Source organism: Fonsecaea multimorphosa (genome assembly GCF_000836435.1).
Source record: "Fonsecaea multimorphosa CBS 102226 unplaced genomic scaffold supercont1.12, whole genome shotgun sequence".
In the NCBI taxonomy this organism is placed as follows: Eukaryota; Fungi; Ascomycota; class Eurotiomycetes; order Chaetothyriales; family Herpotrichiellaceae; genus Fonsecaea; species Fonsecaea multimorphosa.
In genome coordinates this window covers 496,181-511,932 of record NW_015971646.1, presented here as the reverse complement: position 1 = coordinate 511,932, position 15,752 = coordinate 496,181, and the positions used below count along the sequence as shown (strand labels likewise).

Here is a 15,752-nt window from a genome sequence, read left to right as displayed (position 1 = left end):
TATATCCACGTCCATCTATATCCACGTCCATCTATATCCACGTCCATCTATATCCACGTCCACATCAACATGGCGCACAGGCCAACAAGGCGTATTTCACAGGAAAGACAAAAGTCACACTGGTCGATTATGCAAAGCCCGTATATAGCACGCCTTTCCGAGCTCTGAAGCTCAACAGTGGACCGAATAAACTCAAGAGTCAAGAGTAGACACTCGACACTCGATACTCCTAGACGATACCAATTAATTCATACATTCCTATTGCACAGCTATTCTCACCACTACCTGGTACGTGGTACCCAATACGCAGTATCCGATTCGCGCGATCAAAAAGTACTTTTCCACCTCTTGGAAGATATACACATGCAGACGGTATTTATCCATAACCCATGCCCTGCCAGGCGCCAGCAACACATTCACAAGCCAAGCCGCAAGACTGTATCCATAAAGCCACCCACCCAGGCAGGCCGGAAATATGTACATGTACAAATATGCACAATGTCCCGCCCCATGGACGCATCCAGGTCGTGTCGGCGCTCGTATCCAGGACGATTACAAAGTCGGTTTTTCCAATATGTATGTGCAGCGTTGGTTGTTTCATTTCGCGTCGGCTTGGCTTAGCTTCGCCTCGTGCTCGATCCTCATGTCGTCTCTTCCCATCGTTCAGCGGTCCTTCGCCGGTGTTGTTCCAGCAAAGTCCAGGCTGGGTCTGGACAATATCACACCAACAAGGTCGAATATCATCCAATCCGACTCCAAGTGCAACGATTGCAAACAATAACAACAACCTCATTCCCATTTGCAAAACGCGGCAAGGTCGTCAACACATGATCATCCCAGCGCTCACTGTTCACTTTTTCTTGCCCTTGGGCACCTCTTCCGGCAAATACCTGGAAGAAGCGTCATCCCCGAACAAACGCATGTCGCCTTTGCCGCCCATTTGCATGAATTCCTCCTGCTGTCTGTTAGCCGCAGGATGTTCCTCCACCTTGTGATCCTCTTCGTTCTTGTCGACAGCTCCGCCGCCCCCACTTTGCTTCTTTCCCTTGTTGTCCTTGGGTGGGCTCATCCTAATGTTCTTTCCACTAGGGTTCTTGTCCCACACCTTGACGTGCGCCGGTGAACCAGGAATATGGGTTGGCTGGCCTTGGATCTGCTGGCCTCCATTGAGGTCGACCATTTTGCTCACTTTGACGTCATTAATGTTGGCTAACAAAGTGCGTTCCCTTTGGACTTTCCGTTTGGAGAAGTCAAACGCACTCATTTGCCCCGTGAGGCCGTCGAGCGAATCAGCAGGGTTGATGTAGCCCAAGTTCCTTGTCCAGGGATGTTCTAGGCATTGATCGATCGTAATTCGCTTCTCCACGTCGACTGTAAGCATGCGGTCGATGAGGTCGAGTGCAGGGTCGCCAATCGAGTCCCAATATGGTGACGGATAGTCAAACCGGCCCATTTTGATCTGTTGAGCGAGGGTGTATGGATTCTCTCGTGAGTAGAGCTCGTCGGAAAATGGTGGGAACCCGCAGAGACAAATGTACAGGACGACACCTAGGGACCAAACATCAACTGCCTTGGTATATCTTCGATGGCGTGTGTTCTCCAGAATTTCGGGTGCAACATCTGCGCACAGTTAGCAGAAGGCTTCGAGAAGACGACGTCAGCACTCACAACTGGGTGTACCGCATAACGTAGTTGTGAAGGACTCCTCGCCAATGATCTTAGCCAGGCCGAAATCTGCCAACTTGACCGATAAATTCTTGTCGGTCAGTAAAATGTTCTCTGGTTTGATGTCACGATGAACAATGTTCCGTTCATGCAGATACTTAGTCCCCTGAAACAACTGGATGAAGATTTTCCTGGTCTCGGCCTCTGACAACTTCTGTTTCGTCACAATCAAGTTGAACAATTCGCCTTCGGCGGCAAGCTCTAGGACCAGATAAACTCCGTCGGGTTCATCGTACGTCTCCTTCAAGCAAAGGACGTTGGGATGGCTGACACTCATCAACACGGCGATTTCTTGTTCTAACCCTTCTGTCTGTGATCGCTGAGACTCTCCCATGCGACGGTCGAACTTCTTGACGGCGAACTTAAAACCCGTTGATCTTTCCACACAGAGGTACACAGTGGCAAAATGGCCCTTTCCCAACTGTTGGAGAATCCGGTAACGTGAGTTGAACGCACTCGAGTCTCGACTTCTTGGATAGCGAAAGACAAAGCGGGCCTCATCCAAGATGGTAATCTCGTCCCCATCTTCCAGCTGCCTTCGCTTGTTCCGGCCCAGGATTGCCTCGTTGACAAAGGTGCCGTTGCTGGACAAGTCCTCGAGAATAGCGACCGCATCGCCGTTTCTGTTTTCTTTGAAGATCAGGCAATGGCGGTTCGACACGGTTGGAATGTCAAGGATCATGTCACATTCCGGATGTCGCCCGATCAGGTATCCGCTCGCTGGAAACCCTTTGCCCATTTTTTCATGTTCATACTCAATCTCAGCTTCAGCCAATTCCTTCTTCCCCCGCTTTTTACTCTTCACGGTATGCCTCGAGACCTCGAGCGGCTTAGCCGGAGCGGGACAAAATGCTCGTCGTTTCAGCTGCAGTCTATGACCGTTCTCGGTCATTGGGAATAGGTAACCCCATGTCCCCTCCTCATCGTTCAAGTCAGGCTCGATGTCTCGGGGAGGGTAGACGAATTGGGATAGAGGCTGGGTGTCTTGAGGCGGTGAGGATTGTGGGAGAAGTGGCGGCGAGGCTACAGGCGTGACATGGCGAATCTGGCTGGGGCGACCTTCTGGAGGGGTGGCCGTGTGTTCTTTGAATGTTTCAGTAGCGGTCGACTCATGGTTCGTCAGAGGAGAAGGTAGATATTGGTTCTTGAGCGGCGTGTGCAGAGGATCCTTTTGAGACTGCGAGGAAATCCTCTGGGACCTCCGCGGTTTCTTAATCTCCTGGTCCTCGCCAGTGCTATGCTGTTTGATCGTCAGATCCAATGGCGACAACACAGAACGTTACATTCTCACGCGATTCCTCTTCAAACTGCTCTTCTCTTTCTTGGGACCCATCACACCCCCACAGAGACTCGGGTGGAGATCAGCCCAACGTTAACGATTGGAAGAGTTCTGTTCCGTGATGAGAGTGGCAGAATGACGCTTTATGGTGGGTGTAGAGCGAGAGAATCGGTTGAAAAAGAGATTATATACCTAGGTATTATGGAACATGACAATAAAACACAGTGCAATTGAGGATAAATACAAAATATGGGTCACTTAGTAACTGAGGAGCGAGCAGTAGACGTGCTCGAAGCGGAGCTGCAATTGGGCCACCCGCGACATCACGTGCTACAAAGCTGGGCATCTCCATGTTTGCCTGGATCTGCCTGCGCCTGATGTGCCTGCGCCAGTCAAACAACCACCCCAACCAGATGTGCTCAACCTGTGCAATGCGATACAGCCTCTGAGGCCACTCGCATTGGACCCTCGACTTAGGTATCGAGATTCAGATACCAGCCCTACGACCGTACCTGATGACGCGAAGACGCATGCCTGCGTCCCCAGCCCAGCGAGTTATCAGTTGCCCTTGGTCGCACCTTTCAATTTGATGAATCGACCGCAATGGTCGTCCAGAGAGCCGCTCTGGCGCTGAGCTTCACCATATGCTTCGTACGCAGCCACATACACCAGATCTCCTGGTCTACCTGCGGTGGCGTGGTCACTCTCTGGATGGTGCTCTGTTCAAAACATACCTCCGGTGCTGGTCGTCAGGTGCCACAGGTTGTCGAATCATCCTCTTGACCACGATAACATCCTCTGTTTGCTTGAACATGGATGGGGAAAGGCGCTGTTCTTGTCCGAAATGAGCTCTTCTTCGGTGCTCCTAGCTCCATGCCTTAGACCCATCTACCAGCGAACGTTCCCGTGCTCAAATGGGCGACCTCACTGCTTTCACCGCCTGTGTTTCTACCTGCAGTCTCTGATCTTGTCACCTCCCTCTCTTCGCTGTTGTAACTTTCACATGACTGCTCAACAATCCACTCTCGAAGCAACGACTTATCCACTGCAAAAAATGACCCTGTGTAAAGCTTTTATAAAGTTGTCACGAGTGAGACGTCGAGCCTCTGTCCGCTGATTGCAGACGAGTCACCGACGTTGCCATCAATTCTCTGTTTATCGAGATGAATACTGACCTCTTTTAGTGCCTAAGCGGCTGTGCCCACACCTGTCGTCCCTATATCTCCTTCTGCGCCTCGTCTTGCGCTCTGGATAGTGACAGCATCCACCTACACAGGCAGAGTTGTCCAGGCTGTCAAGTTCCGTGCTTGGCCTTGGAGACCGGATGATAAGACTAGGTCTGAGAATATTGAGGTATTCTTGTCTCCTAGTCAGTCTTCGGCCTCTCTGTGGAAATGGCGCGGACCTCCGACCCGAGATTGAGGGCGGCAACAAAACTTCAGTCGAGTCCTACGATTCTGATCTCTCGGCACATAAGGTCGAGATCATACCTAGCAGGGACGGAATTTCGAGCGAGCTTCGGATCCAGAGTGGCAAAAGGGTTTTACAGGCGGCATGTGCAGGATAATGGAGAGGAGACTCGAACCAGATCCCCTTCAAGCTAATCAAAAGAGCGAAAAATGGGAAGGAAAGAGTAGATACGGAAACAGGAGGACGACTTCGCCTGGCCAGGACCAACCAGATCGTCGAATACTCGACCCTGCTTCCTGGACCTTTTCTCAAGACATCTAAGAAGTTGGTATCCCGTCTTGGTTTGACGGCCGAACTTTGGTGGTTGGAGACTTCGCCTAAGACTACGGCTCTTTGAAACTCCCGCCTTCTTAGTCACGTCAATGACGGCACAGGATCGTTTCCAATCTACAATAGCCTGGCGATCGAGCTACTATCCATATCTCAGATCTCGGGCCATCGAGACTTGTGCGAATTCGCGCACCGTTTCCATTGATCAGGACGTCGACAACATCAACGATTGGTTTGGTCATAGCCCGAAAACCTTAGACGAAGTGTGCAAGCGAGATCGTGAAGTCGTTGATCTCACCACGCACGACACGATACAGATTACCCTTGGCCATCGAGATCAGTCTATACCTTCTTCGAACCACTTGCTATCATGGTTCGCATCTGCACGCGTCGCATGGAAGAGCAAGGGTTCTTACAAAAGACGTCGCAGAAAGCGAGAAGGGCTCTAATGATCTCTAGTGCTCAAGGACGCCGCCTCCCAGCCCAAGGATGTCCAAGGGAATGCTGGTGGCTAGACTCCAGTTGTCCAAGGGATCGCTGGTGGCCTGACTCCCGCTATTCCGGCTAAGGCCCAGCCTAGAGGAAGTGAGTTCAGGGCTCCAGAAGATCTTAAGTTATTATCGTGGAGCAGCTCGCAGGATCTCCTCGTCAAGATCATCTTTCTCGTCGAATAGTCATGTTCTGTCCCTGCTATTCAGACTTGAGAGGCTAGGTATATACTAACAGCCCTCGTGATTTATGACTAACCGTCAGTTCTCCAACATGCGAGAGGCTAAAGCGACATTGAAGTCCGCCGGACCTCCCGAGAAACTTTTCCCAGCCTATGGTTCTTAGGTTCGCTGGTTGAAACTATAGCGGCAAGCCTACTTTCCGTGTGATGGACACGAAGATCACCGGGGGCAGTCCAGCAGGGCCAATCGGTGTTCTTCCTATCCATGGCTCTTAGACTCCAAGGTGAGAAATGATGGCTGTGGAGAGTAAGAAGGCGCAAACGGAGAAGTCTGAGGGCGTCGACACTGACGGCGCAAAGCCTCACGGGAAGACAAAGACAAGATCTCAGCCGCCGGAACGAGCGCTGGTAACTCATGGTCCTCTCTGAATTCTATGCAAAAACGACACTCTACATCTTCGCTCTTCATAGCGACGGCACGTTGAAGGTATGTCAACAATGCTCCGAAAATGGAGCGCGTTGCTCGTTGTCACCGAGAAATTCTCCCTACGTTACACAGCATATGCGTTCGTGGTGGTACGGCGAACGGGGAAACAGGCCGTTGAGGTAAAAGGCAGTTTTCGTTCCGCGTCTGACTTCCAGGTTGTAATGACTTTGTGTCGATCTGTGCAGATCCCTTCCCCAAAGCGAAAGCCAAGTTCGGATGGCCTTACCGCTCTTCCTGTGTCTGAATCCCTAACAGGCCGTGATATGATATATCCTCCAAGCTCTGGATTGGGAATCTTATCACACGAGCATTGATACAACGACCCAGGGTTTCCCAAGGCGCGCACCCGATATCGGCAATGAGGCTAATTGTACGCCTATCATAATGACCAATGCGAGCGAGGCGCTCTCGGGATCGACGGCTATTTCACATTTAGCGCACTAGAGAAGTTAACGCTGACGATCTTCTTTCTGGGGTGGCAGGGATTCTTGGCCTTGATCCCTTCAGCACCGACGGCAATTGGGTTCTCGAGCGAATGCAGGCTCAGCCTGTACTGAGAACATTGCAGGCTGGGAAGTCCTTGTGTCTAAATCCCTCGCGCATTCAATATGGAGCCTTGGTATGTGAAGCAGTTTCTCCTTCTTTTCACTCATGCATTGATGGCATTACAGGCTCTGAAGAGCAAACAGGGAACTATTCCATACGGTGGCTGCCACGGCTTATTTCATCCATTAGCCAGTGCTAATGACCGCCCGACTGCCGAACAGGAGACCAGACGGCTATTTCATCCATTAGCCAGTGCTAATGACCGCCCGAGTGCCGAACAGAGACCAGTGCCAAGCTGCCTGCTCTACATTCTCGTAAGGCTGGGGGACGCCACAAACTCTACTCAATATCAACTCTGGGGTCGTGGTATATCCAGTGCCCCGCCTTTCGAGAGCCACCGCATGAAATTACCTTACCTTCTTAGGGATGGAAATCACGTTTGAATTTTCCTCAACGAGCTCGCGTTTGATTCTTCCAATACGATGTCGCGTGAGCTGGCGCGAGGTCGCGTTCGTTATTGCTCCAATGGTCGAGTTACTCCAGTTTCCTCCAGCCTCTTCCTGAACTAGAGCTGGGGCCTTTGGTCTGTCAACAGATATCTTCGCAGCGTTGTGCGTGATAGGCAATTTGACTAGCGAGCCTCATGGAGATTGCAGAGGTATTGCTCTTCTGGCTGGTATGCATTGCTTAAGTATCTCCAGCCTCCATCCAAAGTCGAGTTGCGCGACGACGTTCGTCTGCTGGGCTACTTAATAACCTTCATCACACTCATTTATCATACTCGTTAATGTTCTTGTTCGTACAACGTCACGTTCTTTTCGCTCATTCTTTCAGCGTCGACCCTATACTCGTTTAGCACATCTTTACTTCTGTTATCCGGTTGCTGTCGACCTTGAACAGAGCTCACCCAGGACTTGATCGAACAGCAGACTCAGCAACAACATGGTTCATTTCGGCTTGGACACGGGCCTCATGGCCACGCTTCTGAGTGTCCTGTCATACTTCACTATGAAGACTTCTGCAGCCGCTCTCCCGACAGGCGGAAGTTCTGCGCTCGAGGCTGGCGATTCCAACAACACCTGGTACCATCTGCAGTCATTTGTGGTTCATGAAAAATATCACAAGACCAAGCCCAGCTTCGTCTACTTCACTGGTGGAGACGCATACCTCACCAAGTCAAAGACGGACGCGGCAAAATTCTGGATATGGGGAGGCCAACTTGGGGTAGGCAACGAATTTGTGCACCTGGACTTCAGCAACGGTTATGCGGTGGTCAAGCTCGACGATCGTCCCAGCTCAGGGAATTACAACTTCTTGCAGGGCCAAGACGGTTGGCTTCATGTTCAAGGACAAGGGATTTCCTATGGCGAGGGTGGCCAGGCAGTCTTTTGTCAGAGCGAGGACGGATCCCTCTTCCTCCAGGGTAATGGAAAGCCCCCTTTTGCATGCCAGGACATTGGCTTGTCACTAAGACAGCGTAAGTATTCGGGATTCACCCTTGACCCTTCCAACACAAAATAGTTCCTAACGCAACAAACAGGAGCCGGTCCCGCACCCAGATCACTACCACCTCGCCAAAACAAGGCTGGCGACAAACCTCAATACTCTGCCATCCCAACAGTGACCGCCGCCCTCACCCCTCGAAGTGTGCCGGCATGGTTTGCACACCGAGTAGAGGCGGCAAGAGTGTCCGCGACACCCTTCGCGACACCCTTCACCACAACTCCCTTTGCCCACCCACCCGTACCAACCAGCCGTCGCCAGGGAGACTTTCCGCCACCTGCACCTACTCAAGCCGCGACCACTACAAGACCTTCCGCACCCGATCCATCTAGCGACAACGACCAGCCCGATAACGAAGGGACCGACCCAAATGAGCAGAAGCGATCGTTTGAATTCGACATGGACGGCGACATTGTGGACTGATGGGGGTTCGGGCTCTGGTGGCGCGAGATCATTCATTTTCTTTCCACGACCTTGATGAAGATTCTCTACACGCATATTTCCGGCTCTTCCCATGGAACTGTCGAGGGGCGATATTCCCTGGCCTGGCACCGCAGCCGCAGCCGCAGCCGCAGCCCAGCCAAGATCGTCTCTCTAATATATTGTCCTCTCTCCCCTTTTCGGCTTACCCAAAAGCTCCTGATCAGGGCGGTTACATACCTTTACGTACTTAGAGTTACTTTTAATGATAAAGCCAATCAATTTCATCCGATGTCTCAGGTGTTCATGAGTATGTGTTCAATGCACTCGGTACATTCTCTAGTAAACATGGCTGGGGAATTCTTGTGAAGAGGCTGGCCAAGCGACTAAGTAATTTGTTCGCTTCGAGCTCCAATCTCGTATGTAGACGCAAACTCATTTTAGGGTTGGAAGAAAGTTTCGTGGCAAGGCGCCCTGAACATCACTGCAGCTGCCAACCCCAAGTCTGGGGAATTTGTTCGTGGTCCCTTCTCAACTCCTCCTTTCCTTTCTCCTTCCCGCTCTATCCGTGCCAGGCCGTGTCTGGTCTACGGGTAAACCGAATCTGCTTTGCCGAATCTTAATCAGACGCGACTTGGGGCGACTTACCTCTCCTCCCATCCTGTGCCGGGACCACACATTCATTCTTAGAACGAATGTCATTTCGAGCCCAACCGCGACGTTCTTGGCAGATTGCTCTGTGGCCACAGTCTCTGCAACCATTGCTGATTGACCTTTGACCAAGTTGACCATTGCCGCCACGGCACTGCTTCACCTCCGTCAATGGATGTTGTGGCCGCGGGAGTTTGTCAATCGCGGGCCTCGGAGACCTTCGGTGTTGTTCGGAGTCTTCGGAGTTCGGTGTCTCTTTACCCTGCTTTATAGCTCACGGCGCTAGATCTCTCAAGCACCACTGCGTTTTACACAGGACATCGCTTGATGAGGGTTGTGGTTCCAAAAGGGACTCTTGCAGCATCCGGAACCCCAGTACGCGTTTGTTATTTGCAAGGCACCGGCCGGGGAAGAAGACCCTGACAAGGAAGATACGGAGGACAATGTCTCTTTCAACCTTGTTCGAGTGCACATACACCAGCTCTTGCATGATGCTGATCCCTCAGACACGGACTAAGAACTCCACTCCCCGTTCGGCGCTGTGAGATCACGACAAATCTATCAGAAAGAGCTCTATTGTACCCTGAAAAAGGAGCAGAAAGGACATTCGATAGATATGTCTATAGGAGTGCTGAAATCATCAAAATGGCATTCGATACTGGTCACATTTCCTCCAACGGACACTCTTCGAGACTTTAGAGGTGCTGCGAGTGTCGGAAACCGCCTTGATTTCTGAGTGAATGCAGCGATCTGATCCAGAAAGGTCAGACTCCTCCCACAACGATGAGGCTGCAAGACGCTCCAATTGTTGGGGAGGTCGCGGAAGCTGAGTGGCTTTGACCCCCTTGGTGGTTTCTACAGAACTGGGGTCTCATATCGTGATCGACGCATCCCGTATTGGAAGAGCTCCAAAGTTGATATTCTTCAGATACCCCTGAGAACGCCGTCGAATTTCCGGGTTGATCGGGGCTTCTTGGACATCCGTGTCGGGCCATTGCGACAAGACGGACGTGGCGCCATCGGCCAGCCTGGGAATATTGATCGTGGTACTGAAGGGAATGTCGAAAGTATATTCCTGATGCCAGCCAACCTTTGCATTGATGTTGATGTCGGAATCCTGAGACTTGTATCCTGCAGAGCGATGGGTTGATATCAGGGGCGGCCATATGCCATAACATTCGAAACCCTGGGCCATTTTGCCACGGCACATGTCCGACACGCTCTGATCCACCGGCTGGTTGCGAGGTTGGACCGATATTGACGACAACATCTTGCGAGCGCCGTCATAGGTGACGGCGTACCCGTACAAGCACATGCCAGCATACGCCTTGAAGAGCAGCCGCGTGTCGTTCCGTAGCGCGTCTTCCGGAACGTGCGACTGCCGCCATCGTGAATTGCGATGTTGCAGAGGAGGGACTGTGAAGTCGTGATCAATAACCCAGATGTTTTGATCCTGGTCCGTTGGCCCAATCCGGTTGTGGCCCAGCCAGAGCAAGTGCCAGTCATGGCCATACGGCGACGGCACCGAGTCTGAAGACTTCTGCAACGCACGAGCCCCTGTTGCAAGCTCGAACAGTTGGTCCTTGATGAAGGGAGACCAATCCGCATCGTCTTCGATGATCATAGCCGTCTGGATCCGTTCGGCAACGATCTTCTGGAGAATATTCATGTGAGCTCTCCAGCATCCGAGTACGCCCGGGTTCTGGGCATCATGGTCCCAATTCTAATGTTCAAAAGTCAGCTCTCGAGCAACGATATACGGTGGAGATAACAGAGAGAGCTGTTGCATACCGACGGCGCAGCTTTCTCGCTGACATCCTCTGCCTTGACGCCAGGAATATAGTCAACCTCGAAGCCTGCGAATGAGGAGGCCATGGTGGTCAGGTCCTTCTTGTCAGTCCGCTGTGGGAGATTGATGACAAAGACTCTCTGAAATCCCAGAGTGGTGTTGTAGACGTGGTCGATGTGATTGCGTCCACTAGGGTACCCTGTAACTATTGAAGGCAACCCAGAGTACTTCAGGAACAAGATCAATAGGCATGCACATAAAATCGACCGAACCACCACCTTGCGCCTGCCAATGCTCAAGATGAATTCGAGCGGTGACGGCAGCTCGGACCCTGACGACGACGGGCACTCCAACACGGGAAGTTGGCTCCCTGAAGCCGTCTTCTCAGCCATCGACACAGGACTTTAGGAATAAAGCACAACCCGCCGCAGAATACAAAAAAGCAAGGTAGGGCACAACTTCCCAAAAAATGTCCTCGAGTGAAAACCTGAACGAAACAAAACCAAGGTCATATCAAGGCTCTGGGAGACAAACGAATCCGAGCATACGAGCAAGCAGGCGATGACCCCCTAACTATTATGGACTACAAGCCCATCGATTTCGGCCGGGTGCGGGTGGGAGCCGCGCAGCAGTAGCCTGCCGAGAAACACGAGATCTCCCATACCTTCTCAGGGTGTGAAAGTGGACATGTGTGCTCTGAGACAGGTTTGAGTGTAAATCTCGTGTTCGTCGGTCCGTACCTCATTGTGTGCCTCTCGGCATGGCTAGGCTTTCCGAGAAATGCCCAGATGGCAAGGTATACAGATAAGCATTCAAGGGATCAGACAACCCCTCTTCGAAGATTTACACGGGTTCACTGTCCGCCCGAATGAGCTGGAGGGATTGCAGATTAAGTCTTGAGCTTTTGGCTAATATAGACTGGTACAAACCATAAGGCTAGACCTGCAGGGGAAAGGGAGGCCAATGTCCGATGGCGGAAGGTGGCTGGCGATCGCCCTCTAACGCCAACCCTAACCCCAAGGCGTTCTGCTTCTTTTTGAGCCTTTTACGTATAGAAGCAGAGAAGCAATTATCATGTAGCCACAAGAAGAGCATCTAGTGGCACCACCAGGACGAAATACGACTTTGGGCGTCGGTTTGGCGTCGGTTCATACCCTCCGGCCACTTCGACCCCGCGCTGAAAGATGGGGTGACTTCCGAAGCTGTCATATACCGGAGAGATCAATCGTCATTACAACATGTGGATATGCTTCTAAGGTTCCTACGACGGCTCTTGCGGAGACAACATCTTGTAGAGGTAATGAAGATCGCGTTACTCTGCACCCTGCATTTGGTATTTGGCCTCTTGTGATGACCGCCACGGCGGTAACCGGCGAACTGGATTGACTGTATCGGGCGCCCAATACCCCTTGATTCCTCGACATCTCCTTCGAGCAACCCATACACCACATCAATGGACTAGTCGATGCATCGATGCAGTTATGGCCATCGAGGTATCGTGCCCCCTATCTCCCATATTGCTTGGCCTGAGAGCATCCACTAACCCCGGACTGACCAGCTCGGGAGCGCACACGACGAGAAGGTTGTGCCACGTAAAGCTTGGATGCGTGTCGCGACCAGGTCCGTCTTTCCTCCTTTAACCATGAATGGATTGAGGATTGCACTGAGCTTGGGAATTGGCACCTTATTTCTCTCGATTCTCCTCGTCTGCAATAGCAAGGCCCGATAACCGTCGACCACTCTACCTGAAGTTTTGAGCACCATAGTGGTCTTCCGCTCTGCACGTTCGTTGGCCTAGATGGCGAAGAAGTTCCAAATCGCTTTGGCGATGCTGTTGGGGATTTTCGTCTTTCAGTTAGGTCTCTCGCACTTTGGTCGTAAGGCCGGCCCTCGATCCGCATGGACAGACCTATCTGCCTTCCGCGCGTACTCGAGACAATTCGTCGAACAAGCTACAACCACCCAGGACCAGGACGTCGGAGAGCTTAAGGATTCGAGCACACGACAAGATGAGCCCAAGACTCCTGTCCTCGAGGAGGCGAATAACGACAATAAGCCGCGGCCCAAGATTGCCAAAATCACCATGCTATATGGTGACACTTACAGTGAGGCCTACGAGCGAGCTCTGGAGTCCCATTCCCGGCATGCCGACATGCACGGCTATCCCATGTACGTCCTGCGTCAGAAGATACTTGGACGCCTGTGGACGAAACCTGCCTGGATCCTGGGCGTGGTGCTGGAGGAGTTGGCAAAACCGCCTAAAGAGAGGCTAGAGTGGTTATTCTGGTTCGACGCCGACACATTTCTTCTCAACCCCAAGATTCCCTTGGAAATCTATCTACCGCCCCCGGATGTGTCGGGGGTCAATTTTCTCTGCGGCAACGACCACAATGGGCTCAACGACGGTGCTTTTCTACTTAGGATCAACGACTACTCCGTCCACCTGCTGGCATCATCGCTCAGCGTCGAGACCTTCCGACCAACAGTGGACCTACGCTACTCGGAACAATCCGCCATTGAGCATGTTGTACATGAGGGAGGAGTATATCGCCCTTGGGACGGCACGACCTATCTCGACGGTTACGCCGAGATCCCGCAGCGCTGGTTGAACGCGTACATGGGCGCGCGGGACGACCATGGAGTGCCAATTCCAGCAAAGAAGGAGCATCCCAACGGCGTGAGGCCTGGCGGTAAGCAAATCAGTCTCTGGCATGTCTTTTGAAGATTTCATGCTGACGGAATGACAGATCTTCTACTACATTTCGCGGGGTCGGGAGCCACCAAGGTGCAGAGGATCAAGTCCTTCGTGCAAGCCTACGAGAAAGACGAGTCCGAGTGGGTCAAGGAGGTCGATCAGATGCCCGAGCTGGTGAGTGAGATATCCCAATTTTGGGAGTCTTACAGCCAGCAGCAAAAGAGCCAGGAGCAGAAGAGCCAGGAGCAGAAGAGCCAGGAACAGAAGAGCCAGGAACAGAAGAGCCAGGAGCAAAAGAGCCAGCCGAAGGAGAAGAATGTCGAGGCAGAGAACCATCCTTAGAATTTGAAGGTGTGAGGTTCAAACACCCCTGGTAGAGTGTGCTCAGGGCATTTTGCTTTACTTGGAAAATGGTTTACGGGCGTCGAAATCTTGCTCGGCGTGGATTCCTTGCGGCCTTGATCCATCTCTAATACTGCCTGGACTTTTCTACTCCGGGTTTTCAGTGTCCACGGTCACAATAAATACAAAATTTTAATTTATCTATCCCAATATACTGTTAGGAATCGTCTGATAAGCCTAGCATATATCTTTTGTAGTGCCTAATAATGCGCTCACGAGTAGCCAGATATTGATATTCCGTCCGTTTCTTTTCTGACTGAAAGTAAATGGCAATATAAATGAACATATCTTGTCACATGTCTCCCACATGGGTTGTTCGGTTGTTCTCTTTTAATAATAAGATATCTTGCCAGATGTCTCCCATATGCAGTGATATCCTCTAATGATAACACTTCTTGCTCCATGTCGTGGCCACGCAAACTTTCAAAGCATGAAGACATCCAAATTCATTTTCGTTGCAGCCACGAATACGCACCCGCTCCACCCAGGGCCAGCATGACGCCCACAACGTCCTTCACCGACGGGGCCTGGCCGGCCGTGTACCAGCCTAGGGCAATGATAATGACGTTCTTGGCGTTGGAGACGACGTTGAAGGCGATGGCCGACACGCGCCCGATGATGAGGAACTGGCTCAGGTTGAGCCCCGCGGCCAGGACGCCCGAGAACAAGAAGGTGGCCAGGATCTTGGGGTCGACAGTCCGAAAGTCTGGGATTGTGTCGGTGAACGGGAGCAGACACAGGAGCATAATCACCGAGAGCGGCGCCTGGTTCAGCAGCAGCGCGGGGGCACCGATGTCGAGTTCTGCCACCTTCTTGCCAATCCAGATCTGGTAGAAGGCCGTGGTGACGAAGGCTGCGACGGCAACCAACGTGCCCGTCGGGTTCGACGTGACCATCGCGACGTTGGTCAAGGCCACGCCCAGGCACGAAACCAATATGGCCAGCAGCAACGGCGTTGGAAGCACCTTGCGGAACAGCACAAAGTTGATGGCCACCACGGTCGGCGTGGTCATGATCTTGGCCAGTTGGTAGAACGAGACCGTGTTAAGCGCGAGCGATAGGTTCCCCAGTACCAGGAACCCGACAAACAAGGTCGACAGGGGCAGGATGTCTCGCACAGCCAGCCGCACCGGCTTGAAGAAGTGAAATGGCTGCAGGGTCGAAAGGTACAGCAGTACCGTCGTCGCCGTGAAGTGCCATGCTGCGGTGCCGATCTGGAACTTGCGGAATTGGGGATCGGTAAAGACTCTGGGGGGAATAGTTAGCCATCCACCCCCAATCAATGTCTACTAGCAGCAAGGGCTTCAGGAAACAGTACTTACATCTTGTTCGCAAAGACGATGGACACCGTGGACACGGTGTTAAGCACGACGCAGAGACAGTTGACGGCGTCCTTTTCGCTGATATTGGTGCTAAAGAGCGTCTTGGGATCGCTCAAAGCCCATCGTGGAATCTTCATCGATTTGGCCGAAGACTCCTCGGTCACGGCTTGCTTTTCCAGGCCGTCTTGATCCATCTCCGGCTTGGCTAGTAAATGCTCATTAGTTTCCTTCCTCACTCCGCACTTTGACTTGCCATCAGATATGTACTTACCAGCGTCGAGAGGCTCAAGGGGATGGCAATCCACACTTATCGAGAACGGCTCGTTCGCTAATTTGGTGTACAAGTTCGAGGACATAGTCATTAGCTTGCACGCTTTCTGGAATGAGAACAATAGAAGAGCCCTGACCAGAGTGAATCACCCTCTCGACAAGTGACAAACAGCCAGGGCGTAGGTATATGAGGTTGTCCTGTGCTAATCTCACTCAGGGACGTCTTTGGGGCGTACCCGTACACTCATTTCCA

The 15,752-nt window shown here is 52.1% G+C and overlaps 5 protein-coding genes across 5 annotated transcripts; 2 read left to right on the top strand and 3 right to left on the bottom strand.

Annotated features, from left to right (window-relative positions):
• Positions 1–850: 850 nt before the first annotated feature.
• On the bottom strand, positions 851–3,058 carry Z520_06545 (uncharacterized protein; the record flags this gene model as incomplete). Its single annotated transcript, XM_016777045.1, has 3 exons — positions 851–1,620; positions 1,669–2,965; positions 3,017–3,058. The coding sequence occupies 3 exons, from the start codon at positions 3,056–3,058 to the stop codon at positions 851–853; spliced, it is 2,109 nt and encodes a 702-aa protein (XP_016631890.1).
• A 4,331-nt stretch (positions 3,059–7,389) lies between these two features.
• Z520_06544 (uncharacterized protein) lies at positions 7,390–8,373 on the top strand (the record flags this gene model as incomplete). The annotated part of the gene is made up of 2 exons (XM_016777044.1): positions 7,390–7,924; positions 7,988–8,373. 2 exons carry the CDS (start codon positions 7,390–7,392, stop codon positions 8,371–8,373), a joined length of 921 nt encoding a protein of 306 aa, XP_016631889.1.
• A 1,519-nt stretch (positions 8,374–9,892) lies between these two features.
• Z520_06543 (uncharacterized protein) lies at positions 9,893–11,202 on the bottom strand (the record flags this gene model as incomplete). The annotated part of the gene is made up of 2 exons (XM_016777043.1): positions 9,893–10,744; positions 10,813–11,202. 2 exons carry the CDS (start codon positions 11,200–11,202, stop codon positions 9,893–9,895), a joined length of 1,242 nt encoding a protein of 413 aa, XP_016631888.1.
• A 1,406-nt stretch (positions 11,203–12,608) lies between these two features.
• Z520_06542 (uncharacterized protein) lies at positions 12,609–13,847 on the top strand (the record flags this gene model as incomplete). The annotated part of the gene is made up of 2 exons (XM_016777042.1): positions 12,609–13,500; positions 13,558–13,847. The coding sequence occupies 2 exons, from the start codon at positions 12,609–12,611 to the stop codon at positions 13,845–13,847; spliced, it is 1,182 nt and encodes a 393-aa protein (XP_016631887.1).
• A 506-nt stretch (positions 13,848–14,353) lies between these two features.
• Positions 14,354–15,585, bottom strand: Z520_06541 (uncharacterized protein; the record flags this gene model as incomplete). Its single annotated transcript, XM_016777041.1, has 3 exons — positions 14,354–15,155; positions 15,230–15,434; positions 15,501–15,585. 3 exons carry the CDS (start codon positions 15,583–15,585, stop codon positions 14,354–14,356), a joined length of 1,092 nt encoding a protein of 363 aa, XP_016631886.1.
• Positions 15,586–15,752: the final 167 nt, after the last annotated feature.